Source organism: Nelumbo lutea, chromosome 5 (assembly GCF_056320005.1).
Source record: "Nelumbo lutea isolate HS-2025 chromosome 5, American lotus-T2T, whole genome shotgun sequence".
Taxonomy (NCBI): domain Eukaryota; kingdom Viridiplantae; phylum Streptophyta; class Magnoliopsida; order Proteales; family Nelumbonaceae; genus Nelumbo; species Nelumbo lutea.
In genome coordinates, this window is record NC_142688.1 from 58,812,182 (window position 1) to 58,838,928 (window position 26,747).

The window sequence follows — 26,747 nt, forward strand, 5'->3', positions numbered from 1 at the left end:
ATATTAGCTCCATCCAACCTAATCTAACATAAATTTATTATGGATGGACCAGGTCCAATCCAATCCAAGAAATACTTTGAACCATTATATCCGGACTATCCAATTCAATATGTGTTGCTGATCCATCCAATCCATCCAAATTGACTTTGGGTTATATGGGTCCAATCCAAAGCCAGTCCATTGAGATATTGAGAAAAAAATAAGGGAGTGTTTTCGAAAACCATCCTAAAATTAAAGTTGAGACTGAAAATATAATCTAGGTGAAACGGCAACAGAAGGCGCCTAACCAAAAGCGTGAGTATCTCTATTGTGGAAAGACTAGAAAAAGTGGTGCCCAGCCCACCAAGAGCGGAATTTCCGTCTTTCACACACTTAACATCCCAGACAATTTCAAAGTTTTCTTCTTCTTTAGGAAACTCCAACAGCTCGCTTATTAAATGCGATTACTCAATACAATTAATCTGTTTTAGTGAGAGAAAACAGTGGAAACAGTAGAGAGAGAGAGAGAAAACCTTCTCCAATCTGTTACTCTGGTATGCTTCATTTCTTTCAAACAGGAGCAGAGAAAGACAAGCGTTTTCTGCATGATAGCTGAGTGATCAGGTGGGAGAAGATAAAACCTGTGAATTCTCTCAGTTTCATGGCCAGCCGAAGAACACCCATTTTTCTTCCATTAAGATCAATAAGTGGGTCAATCTCCATTTTCCTGTTCTTGTCTCTCCTTAGCTTCTACATCTGTCGGACTGGTTAGTTTCTTCTTCCTTTTATTCTAATTGGTGTTTTTGCTTTGCTTATAATTTTGATGAACTCGTTTGAATTCTGTTTGATTCTGGTTACTGGGCAGATGGGTATGATCCACTGGACCCTAATGGCAACATCACGATCAAATGGGACATCTTGACGTGGAACGGCGATACATACGATGTAAGATTTTGATCTCCATTTTTCTTAATTTTTCAGTTTTTTCTCAGTTTATAATTTTATACTATTAAAAGATTAAACAATAAATAAAAACAGGAAAATCTTTTCATTTTTTTAATTTATTATCTAATTACTCTATGTGTTCTTTTCTCCTGGCCATGAACAGATCGTAGAAACAGTCCAAGTCCTAACAGATTTTGCTATAAGGTTATTTTGGTCATTATGCATAGGAAAAAAATAAAAGATGGTATTTTAGTAATTGCCCATGATCACTGTATTCTCTGTCTCGTTAATTTGGACAGTCTGTCTTATGATAAACATCTCTGTGCACGGAGTGAAAAATGCAGAGATTCACCCAAAAACAACAGATTTGAAAATGCAGAGTTGTCACATATATATTTATATTCTACCTTTATCTGTAATTTGGTGGATAAATGATGGTCTTTCCAAACTTCATAGATTTGGAAATATTTATTCTTTTCTTTATTTGTAATTTTTGTTTTCTTCTTAATATGAATTGGGTTGAAATAAGTGGAATTTTAGTATATATATAAAAAAAAAAGGAGAGAGAAGGATGTTTATAGCTAAGATGTTTGAGGACGTTCATTAGATCGATGATCCTCTAGATCAACCTACCCTGAATTGAATGGAGCCAATCTCCAATTGGCCTTGAACCAGCTTTACAAATATATTACCAAGTATGGTTTCGTTAAGATTCTTGGAAACAACCCCACCCTGGCCAGTTCTAGGGTCTAGGGGTTTACCCTACCTGAATTAATTCAAAAAACCATTCTTCCCTTCCATCTAGGTGGTGGGTAACTAATTCAACCATAACCAATTCAACCATCCGTTGTTAAATGGGTCAACCCATAATTTCATATTTAAATAATAAAACTTTTTAAATAAAAATAAATAAAAAAATAAAAAGACCATAGAAAATTTGGGCACATTTCTAATATTTTATATTAATCATATTAAAGAAAAATAAGTGTCATAAATGAATTTTTTTTATTTGTTGGCATGTCAACAGTTCAACCTCTCAAGCCAAATGTTCTAACCATATGGGTCAAATATGTTAACCCATGATGTCATAATTAAATAATAAAAATTTTAAAATATAAATAAATATAAAAATTATAAAAAATTTGGGCACATCTCTAATATTTTATGTTAATCAGATGAAATAAAAAGTGTGACAAACAAGAATTGATGATGAAAATGAAAAACAAAATTTCAAAATGACCAAAAATAAAATTATTTTCCTATTTAGTGATAGCTCACAATTCAACCTTTAGGTTTAGGCCAAATGTGCCAACCCTGAATGCTATAATAATAAAACAAAAAAGAAATTAAGAAAGATCCAGAAATTTTGTAAAAAAACATTTGGGCACATCTCTAATATTATATATTCGTCATATTAAAATGTGATAAACAAGAATTATTTTTATACATATAGAAATATAAAAATTATAAAAAATATTGGACATATTATTATTATTATTATTATTGTTATTATTTTCATCATTTATTGCCATCTAAAATCAATGTTTTAAAAAATGACGTAGAACCGGAACCATTCTGATCATCGGTTTCTGGGTGGACAATTTGAATGGATGGCCAGTTCTGAAAAAAGTTAAAAATTAAAAGAAATAATTAAAATAAAGACACCAAAAACTGTTGAACGGGTCAAATGGATTGACGATTTGACCACTTGAGTCAATAAATCGATGACTGATTCAACAATTTTTTATTAGAAACCGAGTTTGGAATAAAACAGAACCGATTGCCTAGACAGTTCCTATGCCAAACGGTCCAACCGTCCAGGTCAACGACAGTAGAAAAACCATGTCTAAAATTTCCATGCGCATGTGTACATTAACTAGTGCCCATTTACTAATCATTTATAAATTCTCAATCACGCCTTCTTTAATCTAATGAAAAAAAAAGCCTTGATTAGGTTGACCAAATGGTGGAATGAAAAAATAAAACAAAATTCAAAACTGAGAACTGGAATTCAGTTCAGAACTTTTTACCAACAAAAAAAAATCAGTTCAGGAACTAGAATTAAGCATCTTGCTCAAGATAATGTAAATATATCAAGAACTTAAAATCTTCAAGAACATGGGCTCAATTGCTTAAATCCAAAGATGCTAAGTCATTGATCATGAAACAATATTGAAAGTTGGTCAATGGGATATTGGGTCCCATTGACCAAGAAGTCAATGCTCTTTTCTCAGGGCCCGTTGAGTTTACATTTAGAATCAGAATGGGAATTGGAATCAAAATCTTTTGGAATTGGAATCGGAATGGTCTATTCCCATAATTTATTTGGTTCAGACAGGAATGGGAGTGGGAATTGAAATCAGTAAGAATGGGATTTCAAGGGAGGGGCAAGGAATGGCTATTCCCTCAAATGGGGGAATGTCATTCTGGTAGGAATGAGAATAAGATTCTGATTTCACTCAATCAAATAATTGGAATCGGAATAGCCCATTCCGATTCCAACTCCTGACCACTATACCCGCGAACCAAACAAGGCCTCAGATTTTACCACCATTTTTACTAATATGTTACTACACCAAACTACATATATTTTATTTTAATTTGGCTTATCTTAAATTTTTTTTTATTCTAAAGCAGTTCTCCATTGTTCTAGTTTTGGGTTCAGCCCATCACTGGCTTTGTGAATTAATAAATGGGAAAATTTTTTATTAGTACCCTATACTTTGGGCCTAGTGCCACTTTGGTCCCCAAACTTTAAAATGTGACAATTTAATACCCAAACTTTCAAAGCGTGTCAATTCAATACCTACTGTTAACCAGCTATTAACCATCCATCAAGTGGCCTTTGAAAAAGACACAAATGCCCTTCGAGTGTCATTTATTATCAACCATCCAAATATTGACAAAAAATTAACAATCCCAAATCCTTGCTTCTTCTATTCAAGAAAGTTGGGATCACATCTCAGTGAGCATTTTGAACCCCAACTTTCTTGAATAAAAGAGGCAAGGATTTAGGACTGTTAATTTTTTGTCAATGTTTGGATGGTTGATAAAGAAAATTAGATGACCTCAAAGGCCATTTGTGTCTTTTTCAAAGTCTTAACAGCTAATTAGAGGTAGGTACTGGATTGACACGGTTTAAAAGCTTGGGTACTAAATTGTTGCATTTTAAAGTTCAGGGACCAAAGTGACACTAGACCCAAAGTACTGGGTACTAATCGGGAATTTTCTCTTAATAAATAACATATACAATAAGACCTATTGTAAATGTTGTTATGGTCCCGCGCGTAGGATCTCGTCATGGGTCAGTCCACGGTGAGAAAGCCCTGCTTTCCCTTGCGCCTTCCTTTGGATGCAGACCCTATTGCGGAAACTGAATGGGTGAGTTGTCCAAGAGACCACCCAAACTCTCCCTTGGGGTGATTTGTCCAAGAGACCACCCGAACTCTCCTCAGTCTTTTCATGATTGGAAAACTGAATGCCTTTATTCCAATTTGTGGCTCCTAAAATAGGAGATTACAGAAGGAAATTCCTAATTAAACTCAAACTCCAACTTGAACTCAAACTCCTAATTACCTACTCCTAATGGTAACACAACTCTTAAGATAAGATAAGGATAAGGATAAGGATAAGGGATGAGGAATGGTGTAGCTAGCGGAGAGTTGGTGGGCAGAGCTGATGTGGTAAGATAAGTGTGGGCCCACCCTGATGAGCTACCATGTGGGCCCCGCCCTACTGCTACTGTCGAGCGGTGCGTGTGTCTCACAGTGCTGCTGCCGTGAGGAGCGTGCTGTTGTCGTGCGGTGCGTGTTGCTGCCATGCGATGCGTGCTACTACCTAGTGCTGCTGTCGTGCGGTGCGTGCTACGCGCTGCCGGGTGGTGCATGCTGCGCGCTACCAGGCGATGCATGCTACGTGCTACCAGGCGGTGCGTGCTGCACGCTGTTGGGCGGTGCGTGCTGCTGGGCGGCCCGCTGTGTGTGCTACTGCCTATGACTGCGTCGTAGTGTGTTGACGGGCGGTGTGTCCATAACATCACACCCCTCCTAGACTACGAGCTTGTCCTCAAGCTCGAATTCCAGATACGTGGCTCGGAACTCTACGAATGGATCAAACGGCTGCACACTATTTCTTAGTCCACCAACAGTATGAACAACATGAACTGCCCCGTAGCTCAGTGCATAAAGTTGGTTCAGTCCACATGGCTCAAATCAAGAAGGCATGAGTAGGATGTCAGTAGTTATTCGATGGGCCCTTTGCACAGAGGAACCAACCCAACCCTTGATTTTGCCATGGTGTTGACTCTCAAGATGCTTGAGAAGCTGCTCCCGGTCAGGTCTCCCAGTGCCCAACATGACTAGTTGCACATCCTGGTCCACCATCCAAGGAATGGACTCAGCAACGAGATCAACACCTTTCTGATTGTCAAGCCTTCCAATGAACCCAATCAGAGGAACATTCTCCCGAAGAGGAAGACCAAGCTCCCTTTGTAGAGCTGCTTTGCATTGAGGCTTGCCAGTCTGAAGAGTCTCCACAGGGTAATTGGTGTAGCCATCCAATGCCAGGTAAACATCTAACTATGGGTTCCCTTCGTTTGCATCAATCACATTCACGATACCCTTCAGCTTCCAATCAAACTCATTTATTAGTTGATGCAGACCCCAGCCACCTTCTTTAGTTTCCAGCTCCCAGGGGTAACCATGGCTTATAGTGACTACACGATCTGCTACTCTCAGGCCAGCTGCAAGGACATTGAAGTGTTCCCCACCTCCTGGGTCATATAGTTTGAAGTAGTTTTGTGGAAGATCCACATAACAAAAATCGCGTACTGGACCATGACCCCGGTGTGTTATGTTGTGGATCACAAGAACGCACCGGGTATGCTTACAGAAGAGGACCTCAAGAGCGGCCTCCATATCCTGCCCATCCACCTTATATCTCTTGCACACTCCTGTTTCTTGGGCTTCCGCACAGTTACCATACCGTGGTGCGACTACCATAACTCTATGTCCACGTCAAGCCAAAGCCTTCGGTAAAGCCCCAACAACATCGCCAAGCCCACCTGTCTTCGACCAAGGAGCGCATTCTACAAGTACCAATATAATGTTCGTGACATTGTCCCCGGCTAAAGGAGGAGACTTTACAGTTTCATCCTCCATGCACTGATCCTTGGGAATAACTGCGGCTATAGGGGCAGCGATCTGCTGTTAGCTGGATGCCTCTGCCCAGTTCGGATGGCGCCTGTTTGTATTGGCGATTCCCTCATAACTCCCTTCTTTGTTGGAGAGGAATGCTTCCAGCAGGCATTGCATCTCTCGAACATCTTCCCTGACTTCACGAACCTCCATGCTGGTTTCTCAGCCTTCCTTTGCGTGCAAACCCTATTGCAAAAACTGAATGGGTGATTTGTCCAAGAGACCACCCGAACTCTCCCTTGGGGTGATTTGTCCAAGAGACCACCCGAACTCTCCTCACTCTTTTCTTGACTGGAAAACTGAATGCCTTTATTTCAATTCGTGGCTCCTTAAATAGGAGATTACAGAAGGAAATTCCTAATTAAACTCAAACTCCAACTTGAACTCAAACTCCTAATTACCTACTCCTAATGGTAACACAACTCTAACTTAAGATAAGATAAGGATAAGGATAAGGGATGAGGAATGGTGTACCTGGCGGCGAGTTGGCGGGTAGAGCTGATGTGGTAAGATAAGTGTGGGCCCACCCTGATGAGCTGTCATGTGGGCCCCACCCTACTACTGCTGTCGGGCAGTGCGTGCGTCTCGCAGTGCTACTACCGTGAGGAGCGTGCTGATGTCGTGTGGTGCATGCTACTGTCGTGCGGTGCGTGTTGCTGCCTAGTGCTGCTGTCGTGCAGTGCGTGCTGTGCGCTGCCCGGTGCATGTTTCGTGCTGCCGGGCGGTGCGTGTTGCGTGCTGCCAGGCAGTGCATGCTGCGTGCTGCCAAGCGATGCGTGCTGCACGCTACCAAGCGGTGCATGCTGCACGCTGTCAGGCAGTGCGCTGCTGGGCGGTGCGTGCTGCGTGCTGCCAGGCAGTGCATGCTGCGTGCTGCCAAGCGATGCGTGCTGCACGCTACCGAGTGGTGCGTGCTGCGCGCTGTCAGGCGGTGCGCAGCCGGGCAGCTATGCAGCGCTGCTGGGCAGTGCATGCTGCTACCTATGACTGTGCCGCAGTGCGCTGCCAGGCGATGTATCCATAACAAATGTCTAGTTAGTTCAGCCATAATTAATAAAAAATATTTAAAATTAAACCAAGTATTTAACTGTTGGTGTAAACGCATTGTGATTGGAAACTTTTCCCCTTATTGAATTCTAGCTGACCAGTTTTTTTAGCCAACAATTATTATTGCTCATGGATAATATGCTTAATTGTATTGATAGACTTCATTGAAGCCTTTCCCAAAACCTGCCAGATGACTATTAAAGATAATATCATATGTTTTTAAGTCAAAAGTACCAATTGAATATCTTAATTCCTTAAATTTGTCAACTATTCTCTTAAGTTAGAATAATACATCTTTCTTGACCATTGCCCATTTACCCTTTTCGAAGTTTTATAGTATGACTCATAAATAGGGATGGCAACGGGGGATGGGTTCAGGGAGGGTTTTGTAAATTTTATACTCTATATGTTCTCCTAAACTTTTCAATGAGCACCTGCGGCAAAACCTGTAGTGTGTTGGATTTTGAGAATCCAAATTCTTCCCATACATAAAAATGCAAAACCTTCCTCGACCCTACCCTCCCCACATTCAGTGGTAGGGGCGGGTTGGGCGTCCACATCTAATTTTCAATTATTTATTGTCATATATAAGCAATAAATAAGTAAAAATAATGCAAATAAACAACAAAATTTTCAATTATTTGATTAAGACATGTAGAAAACATATAAACCATCAATTATCCTTCACATAAAATTCAAAATATTATTAAATTCAATACCTAATACATAAATTTTATATGCTTTCCAACAATATGCATGTTGAGGAGGGTTGGGTTTAGTCTAATACCGTACCCTATCCATACCCATATGGGTTATACAATCCCAAAACCCATCCCAACCCTGTTGGAGAGGGTAGGATGGATACCCATCAGGTAAGGTAGAAATTGTCATCCCTACTCATAAACTTAACCTAACACTAGTTATTATAAACCCCCCCCCCCCCCCCCAAACCCAATAAAAGAAAAAGAAAACAACTTAGTCTAGCCCTTTATGTTTTCTTCTCTTGACCATAATACTTTTCCTACACTCATTAATTCTTTGTTTTAATAGTGATATTAAACAAATTAATTTCTAGCCCTTTTTGTCTTTTCTATTTTTTTTCTATTTTCAATAAAATTTTATTTTACTCCCAAAAAAACAACTTACACACCACAATTTTTTATGTATCTCCATTGTTTTTTTTTTCTTTTTCTCTTCTTATTAAAATTTTATTTTATTTTACTACCAAAAAAGAAAACAAACAATTTAGTTTCTTTCTCTCTTTGTCTGTGGATAGGAATGTGGTTACATTGAACTAGAAAGTGGGTTGAGACAGGAGACCCTCTCTACTCCCTTTTGTTTATAATTGCGATTTAGGGCCTATTTAGTCTATGGCACAACATAGCCAAAGAATAAGATTAAAGGAGTGAAAACTGGCCGGTATTGTGCAAAGATTACATATATGCGAGTACTTTCGTGAGGCCTCAAGTCATCTAATAAACTACCAGAAGTCCAATGTATTGTTCTACAGTAGAAATGCCTCCAAAGCACTAGTTGGTTCTGGATTCCAATATCAACAGGTACACTAAAATACTTGCCTTCCAGAAGAAATCATGGACAAACCATGTATATATATAGAGAGAGAGAGAGAGGGCAGGGGGTGGGGAAGGGATACTTGCAAATGTGGTTTAAGGAACTATGAGTAAAAGAAGAGGTTCAAATGTTCTCTGTTTTCTCACGCTAGTAAAGAGGTTTTGATAAAATTGATGACCCTTGCAAAACCTATATACTCTTCATGATGCATTTTAAGTTGCCAGATGATTTGTGTGATTACATTAAGGGGGCATTCTTTTTTTTGGATTTGAAGAGGGGGAAAGTTGGTCAACGGGATTTTAGTTCTCATTGATCAAGAATCCCATGTTCTTTTTTCATCTTTATGTGGGGACTAGGGAAAGTTTATTTTCCTGGGTATCCCCCAGGAAAGTGATACCCATCCCCTAAGTGGATAAATAACTTTTCCACATAGGGGAAATGTTGCCAACACTTGAATGGGAAAAAATGCCCCTTTTAATAATAGATTTTTTTATTTATCCACCTAGGGGAAAAGTTGTCAACACTTGAGTGGGACAAAAATGCCCCTTTTAATAATAGATTTTTAAGGCTAAAATGGTTATTGCCTTATTTACCTGAGAAATAAAAGAACATGGGTAAAATACATTTACCTGGGTAAGTGTTTCCTAGGAAAAATTTACCCAGGTAATTGTATTTACCCGGGTAAGTAACTTACCGAAAAGCAAACGGGGCAGCAACAACATATCAAGCTTCTTGTAATCAAAAAAAGAAAGAAAACAATATCAAGCTTCTAATGGGAATAAAAAGGGAAGAGAAGAAGATGAACTGGGTCAGGTAGGCCAGATTTTGCAAATCAAAGCTCAAAAATAAACTGTTTCTAAGTATATGCCAACTTAATCAAACCTTGGTGGCCAAAACAGCAGGAGTACTGTTGAATGACAATTCTTATTTATGGTACAAAGTGATTAAATAAGGTACTTTTGTCATACTTCCTTTTGGGAGGCTAAAGTTTAAGTTTGTTGCAGACTCTCTTAGACCTGAAGAAGTTTAGTGTGGGGTAGGGAACTGCTTTCCAAGAGGGGCATCTAGCATGTGGGTAATGGTTAAAGAATCTAAATAGCTAGAGATGATGCCTAGGTACCCATTCTTCCTAGGTCAAGATTTCCACCCAAAGGGCCCAATGTTGTCCATTTCCATGTGTAGTATAGAACTCATAGTTCAAGGGTAGAAGATGGGAATGCCCAGTATTTGGGGAATGAACAGATTAAGCATTTACTCAGTGAGAATGGAGTATCATTTTGCATATTCTTCCAGTTTGAAATTAAACACAATATTCATCATCCAATTCAAGACCTGATATGCTTTGAAAGATTATGTGAAAGAAAGATCAAAGATCCTCTCAAAATAAAACAATTTCTTGAGAAGTACTAGTTGAAATTGTAGTGAATAACTTGCTTTTTCGGTGGCATATATGCACAAACGAGGACTACCCCAAATGCCTTGGAGCACTAGGATCCATTGAGCACCTTCTGCTGCATTATCTAATGGCTAACAGGCTTTATATATAGTTGGTACATGTTCTTTGAGTGGTTTCTTTCTTAGGGAAATGATGATTGCAAAAGAAATTCTCTCAGGGCATTGATTTGTTAGAATTTGCTGTAGAAATTAACAATCTGCTTTTTTCCAATACAGTATTGACTATGGGTGTTCTAAGAATGGTGTCAAAGAAGCTTCAAGAGTGTTCAGAGACTAATGTGGACAATATTGCAAGCACCTATCTAGGGGTGTCAATTGAACTGGATTTGGTCCAATCCGGTCCAGTCCAATGTGAGTCCATTACAAATGGACTTGGTCCAGTCCAGTCCAATAAATATTTTTGACCATTTCAGACCAATCCAGAGGCTGTCCAATCTGTTTAAATTCCTGTTAATTTAGATTGGTTTCAAATCAAACCTGGTTCAGTGATACTTATGTTTTTATCTTCTATCAATGGACCAGATATTTGCTCAATCTAATACAAATTCATTACAGACGGGCCAGGTCCAATCCAATGTCTTATTGATTTGTCTAATCCGTTCAAATGAATTTTAATTTGGATGGAGTCAAACCCAAAACCAGTCTATTAACACCCCTACATTATGTAGAAGTAGAATTGGGATTTGTCATTACAAACTTGAGAGGGCTACAATTGAGGCAAGCGGAATTAAGGCATTCTGCAAAAACGGGAGATGATTTAGATTTATTGCATTAGCTGGTTGCTGGGTAGGTGTTAACAAGCCAAACTGAGATAGGTATTAGGATCTCTCTACTAAGGCAGCTCATGCAGTGGCAAACATTGGAGGTTCCCTGTAGAATCCAATGGGTTCTCCATGATCAAGCTGTTATCACCATATTAATCCCATTTGACTAATGCATTTCTACATTTCTATTAGGACATCATGGAGTCCAACAGTCTATCCTACCTTAATTTTCTTTAAGGCTTATTTTTAATCCCGAAGTACTAATTTTATGAACATATTTATTCTTTTCCCAGAACAAACTGAAAATTTATAGTTTTATACCGCAAAGTTTTAAATTTGATTCATTATTTTGGTGTGAACTTTGGGCCCCATCTCTAAAAGATATTATATGAAAAGGGAATTTTGAAACTTATTACTAGTGTATTTATATTCAATTATAGTTATGAACCTTCTGCGTATATGTATATCTCTCAGTTGGGCCAGTCCACTGGGCTTAATTGAAGTCAGCCCACTCAATTTGGGTCAACACTCTGGTGAAGGTCCACCACCACCTAAGTATGGGCATGTTTCCCAATAAGCCCACAGTTGAAAGGGATTTTTTTTTATTTTAATTTCTAAGCCAATTGAATGGGATTCCTGAGGGGACTCATTTTGAACTAAACGATTAGAATTATAACCGCTGCATTTGGAAACGATGCAAATAAGTGTGAATGCAAATATATAGTGTAAAATGGTTCATATAAATTATAAAGTTGGATTAGTTTTGCACTGATAAATTTACTTTCTTGTCAAATAGATTTTTAGCTGTAATAGATGCAAACATGAATTCTCATAAAGTATATGCCTTTTTTTATCAAAAGCCCATTTAAAGGCAAATTTACTTATTTTTTATTAATATACTTTTATATCTTATTATCAATATAAAAATACATTGAAAAATGTATTTTCTATCGTTTGTTAATACATAAATGTAATATTGCCAAACACAAGCAAAAATAAACTAGAGTGCAAATTTACCCTGAACCGGAATTTACATTCCATTTGCATTGTTTCCAAACATAGCCGAAATAATTTTCTCTCAATGACATTATTCTCTTTAAAAATTGTCCCACTTCATATAAATCCCGTCCTATATATCATATAAGGCCACATTAACCAAAACCAATTCCAACCTCGAGACAGACCCAGAGTCCATGAAATCACTATTTGGTTCAATATTTATTAAATAAACACTGAAAAATGATTTGATTTATGTACATGAGGAGTTGGGAGAAATTTATGTAATTTTATGAGGTGTTACTTGAAACACCCATAAAATGTCCAACCAAACCAAAAAGCAATAAACTTTTAAAATAGCAATCTTCAAATAAACATTCTATAAACACTCCCATCAATAAACACCAAATGAAACCAAACACACATTATCTTCTGTATTTCAATTCCAATGCATTCAAAATTGAAAGAGAGCTCATGTGTAGAATAAAAATCCTCTGTCAAGTCAAGGATTTATTATCAGATGCATACACATACATAGGTGGACTGAAGGTGACAGACATTGTCTTCTTCTTCTTCTTCTGTAGGCAAGGGTATCCATATTCAACTTCCAGTTATTCAGGCACGTAGAGACCCCAGGATGGAAACTGAGTTGGGAGTGGAGCAACTTAGAAGTGATATGGAACATAGTTGGGGCGGAGGCAACAGAGCAGGGCGACTGCTCCAGGATCAAAGGGTCTCAACTCCCGCACTCATGCGAGAAGAAGCCTGTGATCGTTGATTTGCTTCCAGGGACGCCCTACAACATGCAGGTGGCCAACTGCTGCAAGGGAGGCGTGCTATCGTCCATGACACAAGACCCCACCAAGTATGGCGCTGCTTTTCAAATGAACGTTGGGATGGTTTCTCAAGCTATCGCCAATATGACAATGCCAGGGAATTTCAGCCTTCGCCTCCCTGGCTACAGCTGCAGTGAACCATTTAATGTCACACCCAGCAAGTTCTCTTCTGACAATGGACGTAGATGGACACAAGCTCTCAGTAAGTGAACACTGAACACCCTCTTTTCTCTCTATACCAAATGACTTTAGTGTTAGTGAAGAGAACAAATGCACTCTACATATTTGTATTTTTAGCTCTTCCAAACTGAAGAATAGTCTTGGAAAGTTGTATATATTGCTTGTTAACATGTAGAAGTATTGCAGGAACATGGAATGTAACATGCAGTTACTCACAGGTCCTGGCATATGCTGCCCCGACCTGCTGTGTTTCATTGTCTGCTTTCTACAATGAAACCATAGTTCCATGCCCACGATGTAGCTGCAGCTGCCAAGGAATGCCTGGCACAAAATGTATCAAGTATCGAGTCTCTTTCTCTTCCATCCCTCTCTGTATTCCATCCTTCTTCCTCACCTCTTTCTCAAATGAATTGCTTCAATTTCTGTTCCTCGACCAACTGCAGACCTGGTGAATCGCCATTGCAGCTTCCACAGAAAGTGCAACCACCAACAGTAATGTGCTCAAGACATATGTGCCCAATCCGGGTGCACTGGCATGTGAAGACAAGTTACAGGGAGTACTGGAGGGTTAAAGTGACAGTGACCAACTTAAATTTTGTCAAGAACTACACCATGTGGAATTTGGTGATCCAGCATCCAAACTTGCGGAGTATAGCTCAGATCTTCAGCTTTAATTACAAGCCTCTCAATCTTTATGGACCAATCAGTAAGTTAACAGTTCTATGTTTCTTTTATTGAACTTGAATCTTGAATCTGAACTTCATATATATGATTTTCGTATGAATGGCTCAAGGTAGATAGAAACTATGACTTTTGCCGCAACCTACCTACCATGGCTTAATTGACACAAATCAAAGAACTCAACTAAGCCACCTTTATTTGTTCAACAAGGTTCACAGAATTGTAAGGCATTAAGCTTCCAAGGATTTTATCAGTATCTACATTTGTAAAAACAGACACTTGCCAACAAGCTGTCAAAGCTGCTGGTATTTAATCTACAAACATCGATTTACTGAGCCATTAAATGGTGGTTCCTTATCTGTAAATAATGGAGCTTTTGCTGTCTTAAAAATCTAACAAGCTGGCCCAGAAATGGTCCCTTTTTGTTTGGCTCTGTTAATTAAAGACATCAATACATGTCATCAAAGCCAGACCCAACTACTAAGGGGGTGTTTGGTACATATTGTGTGGAAAACATCAAATTTGACATTTTAGGTAGAAATAACTACTTATATTGGTAAACCCAAAATGCATGCCACTGCATCAAACACCTCCTAAGTCATCCAGTTGAGCCTTCTGACCTGTCTATTTATCAATGGAGCTGATGGGTTGGTCCTGCATTAGATGTAGAAGCACCCCTGATTGCACCAAATTCCAACCCAGGTTCTAAAATAATGGAGGATGAAAAAACTTCAGACCCAGTCTTGATTTCTCACCAAAAGCTTTTCATTTGCAGATGATACTGGAATGTTCTGGGGGATTCAGTACTACAATGACTTGTTACTACAATCAGGAGACAGCGGAAATGTGCAGACAGAGATGCTGCTGCACAAAGATGCAGAGATTTTTACATTCAGAGAAGGATGGACCTTCCCAAGGAGAATTTCTTTCAATGGTGATGAGTGCGTAATGCCTCCACCAGATGATTACCCAAGACTACCAAATAGTGGGCCGCCACATCCTACAAGAGCTATTATGATTTTTTCTTTGTCAATTTTGTTTACACTGATAATTCAATGTTAGAGAACGCTGTTGTGCTGGTGTTTTACAAACTCAATATGGTGACATAATAGTGTATAAAGAAGTTTCTCACAGTGAGTCAATAGGAAAATTATCATGTCTTCCTTCACAGAAGTGGTAAGCATTCATGTGGGTTTTCGTGGGGGTTCTGATTGGTCAAAACCTTTCTACTATCATGTCTTTCCGGCATCATAGATTTTTTCTTAATTACAAAGAGATGCAAAACTGAACTCGATGCAAAAATTGTATCCCATTCAAATTTACATTACAAACAGAACCTAAGTAAAATTTTTTCTTTATATAATTGAGGGAAGAAAGCATCCATTACATTCCTATATATTCATGGTTCCAGTTACAATTAATGAAACCTTAGGGGAGGTTTTCATATATATATATATATATATTATTCTTCAATTTAAGATGGAAATATGGACTGCTATCTTATGACAAGTGATTTACAACATAGTCAGCATTTTATTTAAAAGATAAAAAGCTAATACTAACTCAAGAAAACAAAATACAAGGGAGATGTTCAAGCCAACTTGGTGTTACAGACCACCAGCATTTATCTAGAACAACCGATTTAGTCCTCTGAGCTATAGAGTGGGCTGCAACCATCAATAGCCATTTTTGAATCCAAAATTATAACTAATCCAAAATTATAGAAGTTCCAAGTTCCAACTGTAAGACAATAATAGAACAGTAACAAAAATAAAATGCAAATATGATTAACCTTGGACTTCACAAAGCTGATGATACAATCCGAATTGGGCAGAATTCTTGGGGGTTTTGATAGCCTTCCATCGAAGAGGATATTCAGTCGGTGCTTTTGTGAAGTCTTTCATTGGATTGTATCATCAGCTTTGTGAAGTCCAAGGTTGTGCTCAAGTGTTACTGGATTCATCAAGAAAAGTGGTGTTACTCTTTGTTTGCAGAGTCATATTTGCATTTTATTTTTGTTACTGTTCTGTTATTGTATTCTTACATCAACAATTCCTGAGCTTCCTCCTGCAGCCACCAAAAAGGATTTATCATCATTTAGGACACAAAAACCATAAAACCCTCTACCCCCATTTAACTCATGTGTTCAAGAAAGACAAAACTGTGCAGGACTAGAGTTAGTACCCTCATCACTCAGAGGAGCATTCAATCGTAAAGCCTTATTTACTTTTCTTACAATTTCATAAGATGAAACAACCTTGTCATTAAAAAGTTTTCTTTTATTCATTTCTTGCCAAATAAAGTGATATGTGCCTTACGATAACTCGCCCCTAAAAACTAGCTATTAGAGGGAGGGAACCCAACTACAACAGCATTTCATACTACCGATATGATGTGGGATACCTCACATTAGCATCCCATACTACCAACGTGGGGCAAATGGATCATAACATAAAGTACCAAACAACTGAGATCCAACTCAAGATTAAATCTGAGGGGAATCTTTTAAGTTTCTAGGTCTTTGACTCAGAATTGGATTTTGCTCCACTAAGTTCCTTCCTCAAATTGAAGAAATTTCTTGATTGAGAGAATTTACCATTAGCAAAAGTAGTCCATGTAACCTTATCCTTCTATTCAAAATATGAGTTCCCAATATTTGTTTTCAATTTCCCCATATTAAAAATTGACTAATAGTGTCTGAATTCAATTCGGGTGCTTATATCTAAGATCATCAAGAATTGGGTCAAACCCTAAACCTTGTTGGTGTAACGGATAAAGATTCAAATATAGGATCTTAAAATTGGGTAGGACGAAAGGAGATCAAATCATTCCCCCCACAACGTCCCATAGCACATTCTTGCCATGTATTGGAAACATCTCCAAATGATAGTATCAGAAAAGATGATGTCATCATCTGGAGATGTTCCCAATACACAGCGGGGATGTGCTGTGGGAATAATTTAAATACACGGTGAGAATGGATGGGCACCAACCCATGCCACATGTCTGCCTATATCAATTTAAATTTTGTGCCTACCCTTTCTTATTGAAATTTGACTGTTATTATATAAGGGAACCTCAAATCTCAATTGAAGTATGATTATTTCCAATCAATTAAAGCATGTTCTTCACAAGTTTCATCCAAAATATTGGTTATATAATGAGATCTAGAAGGATGGATCTAATATGAATCATATAATGATGTACAACATTTAATGATTAAAGGGATAGGAAATCCATCACATGGAAGCCCAAGATTGCGGAATAAAGGGGGCGAATTTCAAAAAATTTTCTCTCCCTTCAACTGGGAATCGAATTCCCTATTTAGAAAATCATATTTTCAATGATCATTCTTGAACCATAAACTGAACCAGATCTGAACTAAAAGGAGGAAAGAGAGATAATACCTGATATAGAGAAATAATATTCTCAATGGAGGTGTTCACACCCAAGGTAGGATCGAAAATCAGTTCCCACTGAAGATGGCGCAGTGTAGGGTGGAGCAGAATCAGTAGTGTTCTTCCAAAAGAACTTGATCCATTTCAAGAATCACCTGGGCGGCTTATGAATACAACTCTTACCAATCTTTTCTCCAAAAGATTGGAATCAAGATCCAATCTTGATTTCTCCCAAGGAATGGAGATCGAACTGCTGTAGGCGGCGGCTGCAAGAAGGAGGCGGCTAGAGAGTATTTGCAGGTAGCAGAATTCTTTTTTCTGTGATTTCAGCTCTGAAGACATGACTATCTGTTGCTGATGATTGTGTGTCTAAAGGCTGCCGCCCCCTCTTCCTTTTATAGACTTAAAGGGATCAGCTCCTAATCCCATTAGGAGTTGCTAACCCAAATCATATCTGGATTAGAAGTCCCTTTAAGATAAGAGATAACCCTTATCTTATCTGCAGATTAGATCAGCTAGCTCTTAATCTAATTAGGAAGTTTCCAGATCTAAATCTCATTTAGATCTTGGACTCTCTGAGTGGATAGGGTGTGGGCCCAATCCTATCAACTGATCTTATCTCAGAATTCGCCCCTTAATGACTAGTCAAATTAGCCCAGTTCGAAATGGGCTTAAGGCCCATTTAGGGTTATGTATTCATTTAGCCTTCCAAACTACTGCTCAGTTGGGCTTCCTTGTATGGCGTGGGACCCAAACATTGATTTACACATCAGCCACATGGGTTTAGCCCAACCTTTGTTACAAGGCCTGGCCGAATACACTGTTATGGACAGTGCACCCCCTGAAACCCATCAGATGGGCTCTATGGGCCCAACACTTACCCTAAGTGGTCCCTGGGCCAAACCACCTTGTAACACCCAGGGACTGTGGGTAGATGCAAGATTAGCCCATCAGGTATTATCCTCAATGGCCTTACGCTTAACCTCTCAGCCCATAATGATCATACACTGCCCGACAAGAGAGGACCTCTCCCTCGGCTGCAAGGAACAGTGTTGCACTCTCTTAAGTATGGATCCTGGGAATTAAAACATATTTGCAAACATTTCGAAACCATAATATATATACTTTTATATCTCATATAAAATATATTTTGCAAAACAAATCTCAACGATTGAAATCGGCTACCGGCAGTCTTGGTTTTCATTAGTGAGAGTGCATCCCTGATCATTACCTTTGTCCAACAAAGGGGCTGATCCTGTCACTATGATCACCCACTCAGATGAATTCTCAGACTGTCCCAACATTCCCAGGTTTTGACCCCCGCTAAGGATCTCACTGATTGGTACATCAAAGACGGCCCAATCTGACACCTAGTGCATTATCATAATCGAGTCTAGGAGTCGGGTGTAACTTTCCAGTTTTGCCCATCAATCTCCAAGGTCCAGGGCAATACTGGAAATCTGGTCCAGTTCAAAGATTCAATTAATCCCACACTGTGTGTGCCTAGGGTCTCACCCCGGTAGCTGAGACAAGCCACCCCAACCGACTTGGTGGCACCACAATGTCAGCCTTATCAGGATAGGTCTCCCCAAACCGATCCACTAGTTGTGAACATTCTAAACTAACACGAGTCTCATTAAGTGTCCAGTTTAAAGGTATTACACAGAAACATACCAAGGGAACATGAATCAAATATGCACTTTTATTCATTTACAATAAACTCATAAAGTACATCATTTGATTGAAGCTAAGGGCATACAAAACTGTCTAATAATGATATCTCCTCAATATCATCCAAAGTGTATGTGAGGCAAATGTATCTTCATCATTATCATCACTTGAGCCTCATCTCAACAAGAATCTTATTTTGCCACTTTTGTTCTATTTAGTATATATAATATCTAATTATCTATTGCTAAATTATAAGTATTTAAATTAATCATTTTTTACTAAATGGGCATAAACATATTATAGGCCATACACTAAGTTCAACCTGTCTTGAACCCAACCAAGCTAGTCCAGTCCAACCAAGGCCACAAAATAGCAAATTGAGCCAAGCCTTAAATAAAGCCTAAAGACTACTGTCTGAAAGGAAATATAAAATTGAAGCTGAAGAAACCCTCACATTCCTTAGGCTGAGTTGGCCCAAATCCAACACATATATTATTTTTTTCGATTGAATAAGAACCCACCAATCACCATTCAACTTGGAATTGCATTTCACAAAAGAATAAGAATTCATGGTTCTTCACAATCAAAACCAAGAAAACAACACTCTTCAACGATCAATACTTGGCTTTTATCAAAAAAAATAATAATAGTAAGAAAGAAAACTCATAAAAGAAGCTCACCAATTTTAGTAACAAACCAAGTAAAGAAAAAATAGATCCATTTCTAGAGACAGGAGCAAGGTTGATATAATGAACATTCTGTCTAGGTGGGCTTTCTTTGTTATTCACATAAAGAAAATCCAATGGGATATGCCAAATGAGTACCTCACAAATGGCAATGGCCATTTGAATCCTAAATGAGCACCCATATAACTGAGTTCACATCAGCACCCCGCAGTACATCCCAATCGTGTATTGGGAACATCTCCCGATAACAGTATGGGAGATGATGAGACATCATCAAGAGAATCTTTGCATTATTACTTATCACTACATAATGCTGAGCTTATAATACCATAGTGATCTCATTCAAAAGTTCTCTGCACAAGAGAATCTTTGCATTTTTCTAGGAGTTGCAACGACTTATAATACAATGATAAATGGACCAAACCAAAATGTGCTAAGTCAGTAAAGAGGAGAGGATCGCATTAAGGCTCAGTTTGTAAAGAGTGCAGAAACAAATATGTTTAATTCAAAACCTTTTACATGTTTGTATTTGCACTCCTCAACAGACTGAATTGAAGTTTATCTTCTTTAAATGCTGTAAAAATCTATACATAAAGAGATATCTTCTTTGAAAGCTCAATATATTAGATTACATCATGTAAGACTGTGTTGGTTTGAAAGAAAAGGTAGCTAGGGAAAGGAAGCTGATGTAACCGTTTTCGGCCATGTACCGATGTTTTGTGATGTAAAATTTTTTGGCAAAGTACCTCGTTATTCGACCCGGTGGTGGCGTGCCTTAGTGACGAGCTACTTGGTGGCGAACTCCCTGGGGGAGAACTGCTTGGTAACTAACTGCTTGGTGGCAAACTGCCTTGGTGGCTAACTGCCTAGTGGCGAACTGCCTTGGTGGCAAACTCCCTGGTGGCGAACTGCCTGGTGGCGAACTGCCTTGGTGGCGAACTCCCTGGTGGCGAACTACCTGGGGTGAACTGCCTTGGTGGCGAACTGCCTGGGGTTGAACTGCCTTGGTGGCGAATTGCCTGGGGGCGAACTGCCTGGTGGCGAACTCCCTGGTGGCGAACTGCCTGGGGGCGAACTGCCTTGGTGGCGAACTGTTTGGGGGCGAACTGCCTTGGTGCGAACTGCCTTGGTGGCGAACTGCCTGGGGGCGATCTGCTTGGTGGCGAACTTCCTGGTGGCGAACTGCCTGCGGGCGAACTGCCTTGGTGGCGAACTGCCTGGGGGCAAACTGCCTTGGTGGCGAACTGCGTTGGTGGCGAACTGCCTGGTGGCGAACTCCCTAGTGGCGAATTGCCTGGGGAAGAACTGCCTGGGGGCGAACTGCCTAGCGAACTCCCAACTAGGTGGTCGATGCCTTAGAGAATGTTGGAGCTCCCTGGTGCGGCGCAATCCGACTGCCCTCAGCATGAGGTGGTCTTCTTTTCTTTGTAGGCTGCGGGAGATGAGGGACTTGCGAGAACTTCATCTTTTCCTCCTCTTTGTAGGTGGCGAGAGCTGAGAGACCTACGAGAACTCCATCTTTTCCTCCTCTTTGTAGGTGGCGGGAGCTAAGGGACCTCCGAGAACTCCATCTTTTCCTCCTCCTTGTAGGTGGCGGGAGTTGAGGGACCTGCGAGAACTCCATCTTTTCCTCCTCTTTGTAGGTGGCGGGATCTAAGGAACCTCTGAGAACTCCATCTTTTCCCCCTCCTTGTAGGTGGCGGGAGTTGAGGGACTTCTGAGAACTGCATCTTTTCCTCCTCTTCGTAGGCGGCAGGAGCTGAAGGACCTACGAGAACTGAATCAGAGGTCCCGGGGGTACTTTCCCAGTGGGGGCTCTCCGATGTTTAAGTTATCACTCTTATTGTAGAGAGCTTTGAAGATAATATGAGAGAGCTAGAGAGCAGGGTTACTTCCCTTTCTTTTTCCTCCTCCTCCCCTTTGGGGGGTGAGGTCTTTATATACCGGAGTCCTCGCGGGTTAGGTGGGTGAAAATCCTCCAAACGGTAAGACTTGTCGCATCCTGTCAAAACCGGGGTACAGTGGTGAACTCCTCGAGGTCGTCAGGCTGGCGCTTGTGTTAGACGGCTAGGTCGGCGCCTGGGTCGGGTTGTCAGAGGGGTGCCTGCGTCAGTCGGCGGGTCAATGTCTAGGCCAGGCCGTCAGATCGGCGCCTGTGTCAGTCGGTGGGACAGTGTCTAGATCAGGTCGTCAAGCTGGCGCCTATGTTAGTCGGTGGGTCAGTGTCTAGATCAGGTCGTCAAGCTGGTGCCTTGGCCGGATCATGCGCTAGGCTGGTCCAGGTCGGCCAGGTCATGCAGGCCGTGCGCAGTTCGCACAAGCCGCGCGCTAGGCCGTGCACAATTCATGCAGGTCGCGCAGGCGCGCGTCAGGCCGCGCGCAAGTCGCGCCTGGCCGGCTAGACTGGTGCCCGGGTGGGTCACCAACTTCGTAAGTTTGTTGACTGGGTGTTTTCCTAGTTGTTACGAGGTGCCACGTGTCACAATTTTATTGGAGGGCCAAATCTGTCCTCATCAATAGCCCCCAACTCCCGAGCTGATAGTAACTCAGCGAAGGGAGTAGATTTCTTTTGGCCCATAAGTCGATGAGCTAGTAAGTGCTGATCCAATTACTAGTATGGCCCGTAGGCTTTGGGAGCGACTCGTAGTCTATTCTTTTTTAACTTTGCCCGTGCCGGAGAGGTGACCGGGTCTTGAGCAGTAATGTGGCCCGTAGGCTTTTGGGAGCGACTCGTAGTCTACTCTCTTTTTTTTACTTTTGCCCATGCCGGAGAGGCGACCGGGTCTTAAGCAGTAATGTGGCCCGTAGGCTTTTGGGAGCGACTCGTAGTCTACTCTTTTTTTACTTTTGCCCGTGCCGGAGAGGCAACCGGGTCTTAAGCAGTAATGTGGCCCGTAGGATTTTGGGAGTGACTCGTAGTCTACTCTTTTTTGACTTTTGCCCGTGCCGGAGAGGCGACTGGGTCTTAAGCAGTAATGTGGCCCGTAGGCTTTTGGGAGCGACTCATAGTCTACTCTTTTTTTACTTTTGCCCGTGCCGGAGAGGCGACCGGGTCTTAAGCAGTAATGTGGCCCGTAGGCTTTTGGGAGTGACTCGTAGTCTACTCTTTTTTACTTTTGCCCGTGCCGGAGAGGCGACCGGGTCTTAAGCAGTAATGTGGCCCGTAGGCTTTTGGGAGCGACTCGTAGTCTACTCTTTTTTGACTTTTGCTCGTGCTGGAGAGGCGACCGGGTCTTAAGCAGTAATGTGGCCCGTAGGCTTTTGGGAGTGACTCATAGTCTACTCTTTTTTTACTTTTGCCCGTGCCGGAGAGGCAACCAGGTCTTAAGTAGTGAGGTGGCCCGTAGGCTTGGCCTGCATCAGCTTCGTAATGCCGGTCACCTACTCCTACAAGAACCTACTAGGGACTCGACCTTCGGGGGCAACACCACTAACTTTAGGTTGCCAGCTCACACGGGAGCCTTGGAAGGCTCGACCAGTAAGGGCGCCTATGTAGTCAGTTGGCTGCCAACTCCCGCGGAAGCCACGAAGAGCTCATCTTTGTAGGGGGGACCTTGCGGAGAGGACTGATGTGGCATTACCTGAATTGAAAGTAAGGTTGGTAGAGCTACTTAGTCCGTTAGCTCCCTGCATAGTCTCTGATTTCATAAAAAATATAAACTATAAAGCGATAGCTTCAATTTCTAAAAAGTGAGGACTTAGTTTTGGCAAAATGAGAACTTAGCTTTGGTAGGATGAGAACTTAGCTTTTTGTAGCGGGTTCCCACAGACGGCGCCAATTGATGTAATCGTTTTCGGCCACGTACCAATGTTTTGTGATGTAAAATATTTTGGCAAAGTACCTCGTTATTCGACCCGGTGGTGGCGTGCCTTAGTGACGAACTACTTGGTGGCGAACTCCCTGGGGGAGAACTGCTTGGTAACTAACTGCTTGGTGGCGAACTGCCTTGGTGGCAAACTGCCTGGTGGCGAACTGCTTTGGTGGTGAACTCCCTGGTGGTGAACTGCCTGGGGGCAAACTGCCTTGGTAGCGAACTGCTTGGGGGCGAACTGCCTTGGTGGCGAATTGCCTGGGGGCGAACTGCCTGGTGGCGAACTCCCTGGTGGCGAACTGCTTGGGGGCGAACTGCCTTGGTGGCGAACTGCCTGGGGGCGAATTGCCTTGGTGGCGAACTGCCTGGGGGCGAACTGCCTTGGTGCGAACTGCCTTGGTGGTGAACTGCCTGGGGGCGAACTGCCTGGTGGCGAACTGCCTGGGGGCGAACTGCCTTGGTGGCAAACTGCCTGGGTGTCACGGGGGTAAACTTTGGGGCCCCGTGCGGCAATCGAAATGGGCGAGTAAGCCTACGAAACAAAGCAAACACACACAGAAAGGCAACAAGAAGGCACACGAATTAGCAAAAGGCTACTTGTATTGCATTAATCAGTGGTAAGCACAAGCACACAGTACAGTGTCGAGGGGATCTCGTGCTTAACCTTTACACGCTTATAAGCTCACTCGACTACCTACCTCCCCTCAAAGAGTACGTTAAGCTTTTGGGGGAGTGACAATATGAAACATCAAAATAATGGAAAAGCATACTAAGTAATTACAATTACGCCATTGGCGGTCCCCCTTACAAAATACAAGCAAAGCCCACCCATGACACACATGTTGGCACCATGAAAGCACGTGGTTGGCACTCGGATGGCTCACTGTAGGTGCTTGATGGCGCGATGAAGGAGTCACCTGTGACATTCTCCCCCACTCAATTCGATCTACATCCTCGGAGATCGGCTTCGGCTGGTCGCTTATAGTCACTGTTGCAGAAGGAGGGTTCTTCTGCTGCTCCCCAAACCTGCTGTCGTCCAAGGCCGAGGTGTATATTTTGGTGGCATGGTCGGGTTGGCTCATTCTGTTGGGGTTTCCTATGGCTAAGTCCTTTCCTGGCAGCCTCAAGGTATGTTAGTGGCTGGTCCTGTTTGGCTAAGGGGTAGGTTTGGGCCAGGTAAGGATCAAAATGGTGTTTTGGATTATTAAGGTGTGGATTCCCATGCATTTTTCCCCAAGGGTATCTCACAGGGCTACTACGGGAACTAGCCTTAGGGATGATGTGAATGTGGTCCCTAGATGGCTTGAGTGGCACTCGCTCTCCCCGGTGGTTGTGGTAGTAGATGTGGGCAAGGTTTGACACGGCCTTGGGTCTTCCTCTGTTGGGCCCACCAGTTGCGGGCACTTGCGGCTTCTGCTGTGAAGTCGACTTCTGCTGATGTGGTTGGCGTTGAAGCTGATGTTGCTGTTGGTGTTGACTTGGGCGCTGACATTGGTGTTGGCGCTGAAAATGGATCTGTCTTGGGGGTGACTTCTTCCTGGTGACGACTTCCCAACCGGTTCCAGTGTCGATGTGAGGTACTTGACAGGGGTTCTTCCTTGTTGACGCCGAGCTGTCTTCATGGTTGATAGTTTCTTGGTACAACTGCAAAGCTGAAAGCTGCTTCCCAAGTATCTGCAAGGCTGATGAGACAGGAACCATGCAAGGGGAGTGTTCATCCAGAATAAGCAAACTGTTGATGTGTGGCATATGTGCTGCTTCCGCCTGCTTGAGGAACTCCACTCCAAGAACCACCTAAAAATCATCCAAGGGAACCACAGATATATTGATGGATCCTTTCCATGGTCCCACTCGGAGTTCTACTCCATGGGCCGTGCCCTCCACTGCCTTGGCCCCGGAGTTGACAGCCTTGACCCACCCAGTTTGTTTGGTGGTGGTCAAGCCGAGTCGCTTTGCCTCCGCAAGCGAAATAAAGTTATGGGTGGCCCCAGTGTCCACCAAGGCTTGGGTCGGCCTCCCGCCGAGGGTGATGTCTACATAACTCAGTCCCTTGTGGGCTTTGGTGGGCCGCTTTGATGTGGCCTCTTTCTTGACCATGGCATTGATGAGTTGGAGGGCACCTACTCTGGGCGCCGCTGTGGGTTCTCCTCATCGCTCTCTTCACTATCACTGAGTTTGGCGATGAGGGCAGTTATTTTCTTTCGGGTTGGACAGTCACTCGTCCAATGCTTCCCGTTGCAAAGGTAACACGGCGCAGGAGGGGGTCTCCTAGAGGATTGGTGGCCCTGGTAGCTTGGGCCTCCTTGTGGTTTCTTCCCTTGCTGGTAATTGTAGGGCTTGTCCACGGGCACTGGCTTCTCCTTTGTAGGGGTTGATTGTGGATCTCCCCCACTCAAACTCCTGGTACCTGGGCTGGATGGTCTTTGCACATCTTCCTTAGGTGTTCTCAGATCAACAAGCTGTTCAGCTATGGCCATGGCGGTGGCAAGGTCCTCAACCCCACGTCGCTGGAGTTCGAGCTCGGCCCATGGTCTGAGACCGTCCATAAAATTGAATAGAAGATCCTTGTCTGACATGTCAGTGATCTCCAGCGTCAAGGCCGAAAACTCCTTGACATAGTCATGTAGTGATTCTTGATGTCTGAGATTCTTCATTCTTCGGCGTGCCAAGTACTCCACATTTTCTGGGTAGAACTACCGCTTGATCTCACGCTTGAATCCAGCCCAAGTGTCGATGGTATGGATTCCACGTTCAATGTCTTGGCAACACCTACGCCACCATAACATCGCGATATCAGTCAAATACATAGCAGCTGTACGTACCTGAGTTTGGTTGTCAATGATGCCAGTGGCAGAGAAATATTGCTCCAATTGCCACAAGAAGTTGTCAAGCTCCCTAGCATCCCGAGCACCCGAGTAAGGTGTTGGCTCTCGGATCTTGATGTTCATGGAAGCTAGGGTGGAGGGAGTGCTTGGTGTGTTGGCCACTGCCCTCTTTAGGAGAGTCATCTCATCTCTCATCTCATCCAATTGCGCTTGGAATCTGTCTAGCACGCCCTGTAGGCTGCTTTGGGAGGGCCCAGCTCCCGAATTATGTATGGTGGTGTGCATGTCTCTGAAGGCGCCATTGAAACGTCCTTCTAGTTCCACCACTGCATTCTCAACCGTCTCTAGGCTGAGGTGGAGTTCATCAACCTGATCTCGGGTTTCTCCCACTGTCACCTCGCAACGTAGGAGGCGCATGTCCACGGTAGCTAGTTGGTCGACTGATTTGTCGCGCTTGCTAGCTTTGGTTGTACGCCCCTTTGGGGCTTGTGTCTTGGTAGGTTCGTCAAGTGGCGCTTCGTCAGTGTCGTGGCCTTGAATCCGTCCATGTGGTGTGTCATCGGAAACGCCCCGATTGCTCTTCATTGGGTTGATGTAGGGACGAAGGCGGTCCAGAGTATTTGTAGGAGCACCTGCTCTGATACCAACTGTCACGGGGGTAAACTTTGGGGCCCCGTGCGGCACTCAAAATGGGCGAGTAAGCCT

General features: G+C 42.2%; 1 protein-coding gene and 1 pseudogene across 1 annotated transcript; one reads left to right on the forward strand and one right to left on the reverse strand.

The window, feature by feature from the left end:
• The first annotated feature begins 350 nt into the window (after window positions 1-350).
• On the forward strand, window positions 351-14,823 carry LOC148852618 (COBRA-like protein 2). The gene is made up of 6 exons (XM_088943195.1): window positions 351-746; window positions 845-924; window positions 12,538-12,991; window positions 13,156-13,309; window positions 13,413-13,675; window positions 14,426-14,823. The coding sequence occupies exons 1-6, from the start codon at window positions 641-643 to the stop codon at window positions 14,710-14,712; spliced, it is 1,344 nt and encodes a 447-aa protein (XP_088799321.1). The 5' UTR covers window positions 351-640; the 3' UTR covers window positions 14,713-14,823.
• On the reverse strand, window positions 4,971-5,924 carry LOC148852619 (granule-bound starch synthase 2, chloroplastic/amyloplastic pseudogene; annotated as a pseudogene).
• Window positions 14,824-26,747: the final 11,924 nt, after the last annotated feature.

Bases quoted from the DNA above. Each gene is read 5' to 3' on its own strand.
- LOC148852618 (XM_088943195.1), top strand. From the start codon at position 641: ATGGCCAGCCGAAGAACACCCATTTTTCTTCCATTAAGATCAATAAGT. The intron at 12,992-13,155 runs GTAAGTGAACAC...GAAGTATTGCAG, and splicing joins TAGATGGACACAAGCTCTCA to GAACATGGAATGTAACATGC. The intron at 13,310-13,412 runs GTATCGAGTCTC...GACCAACTGCAG, and splicing joins CCTGGCACAAAATGTATCAA to ACCTGGTGAATCGCCATTGC.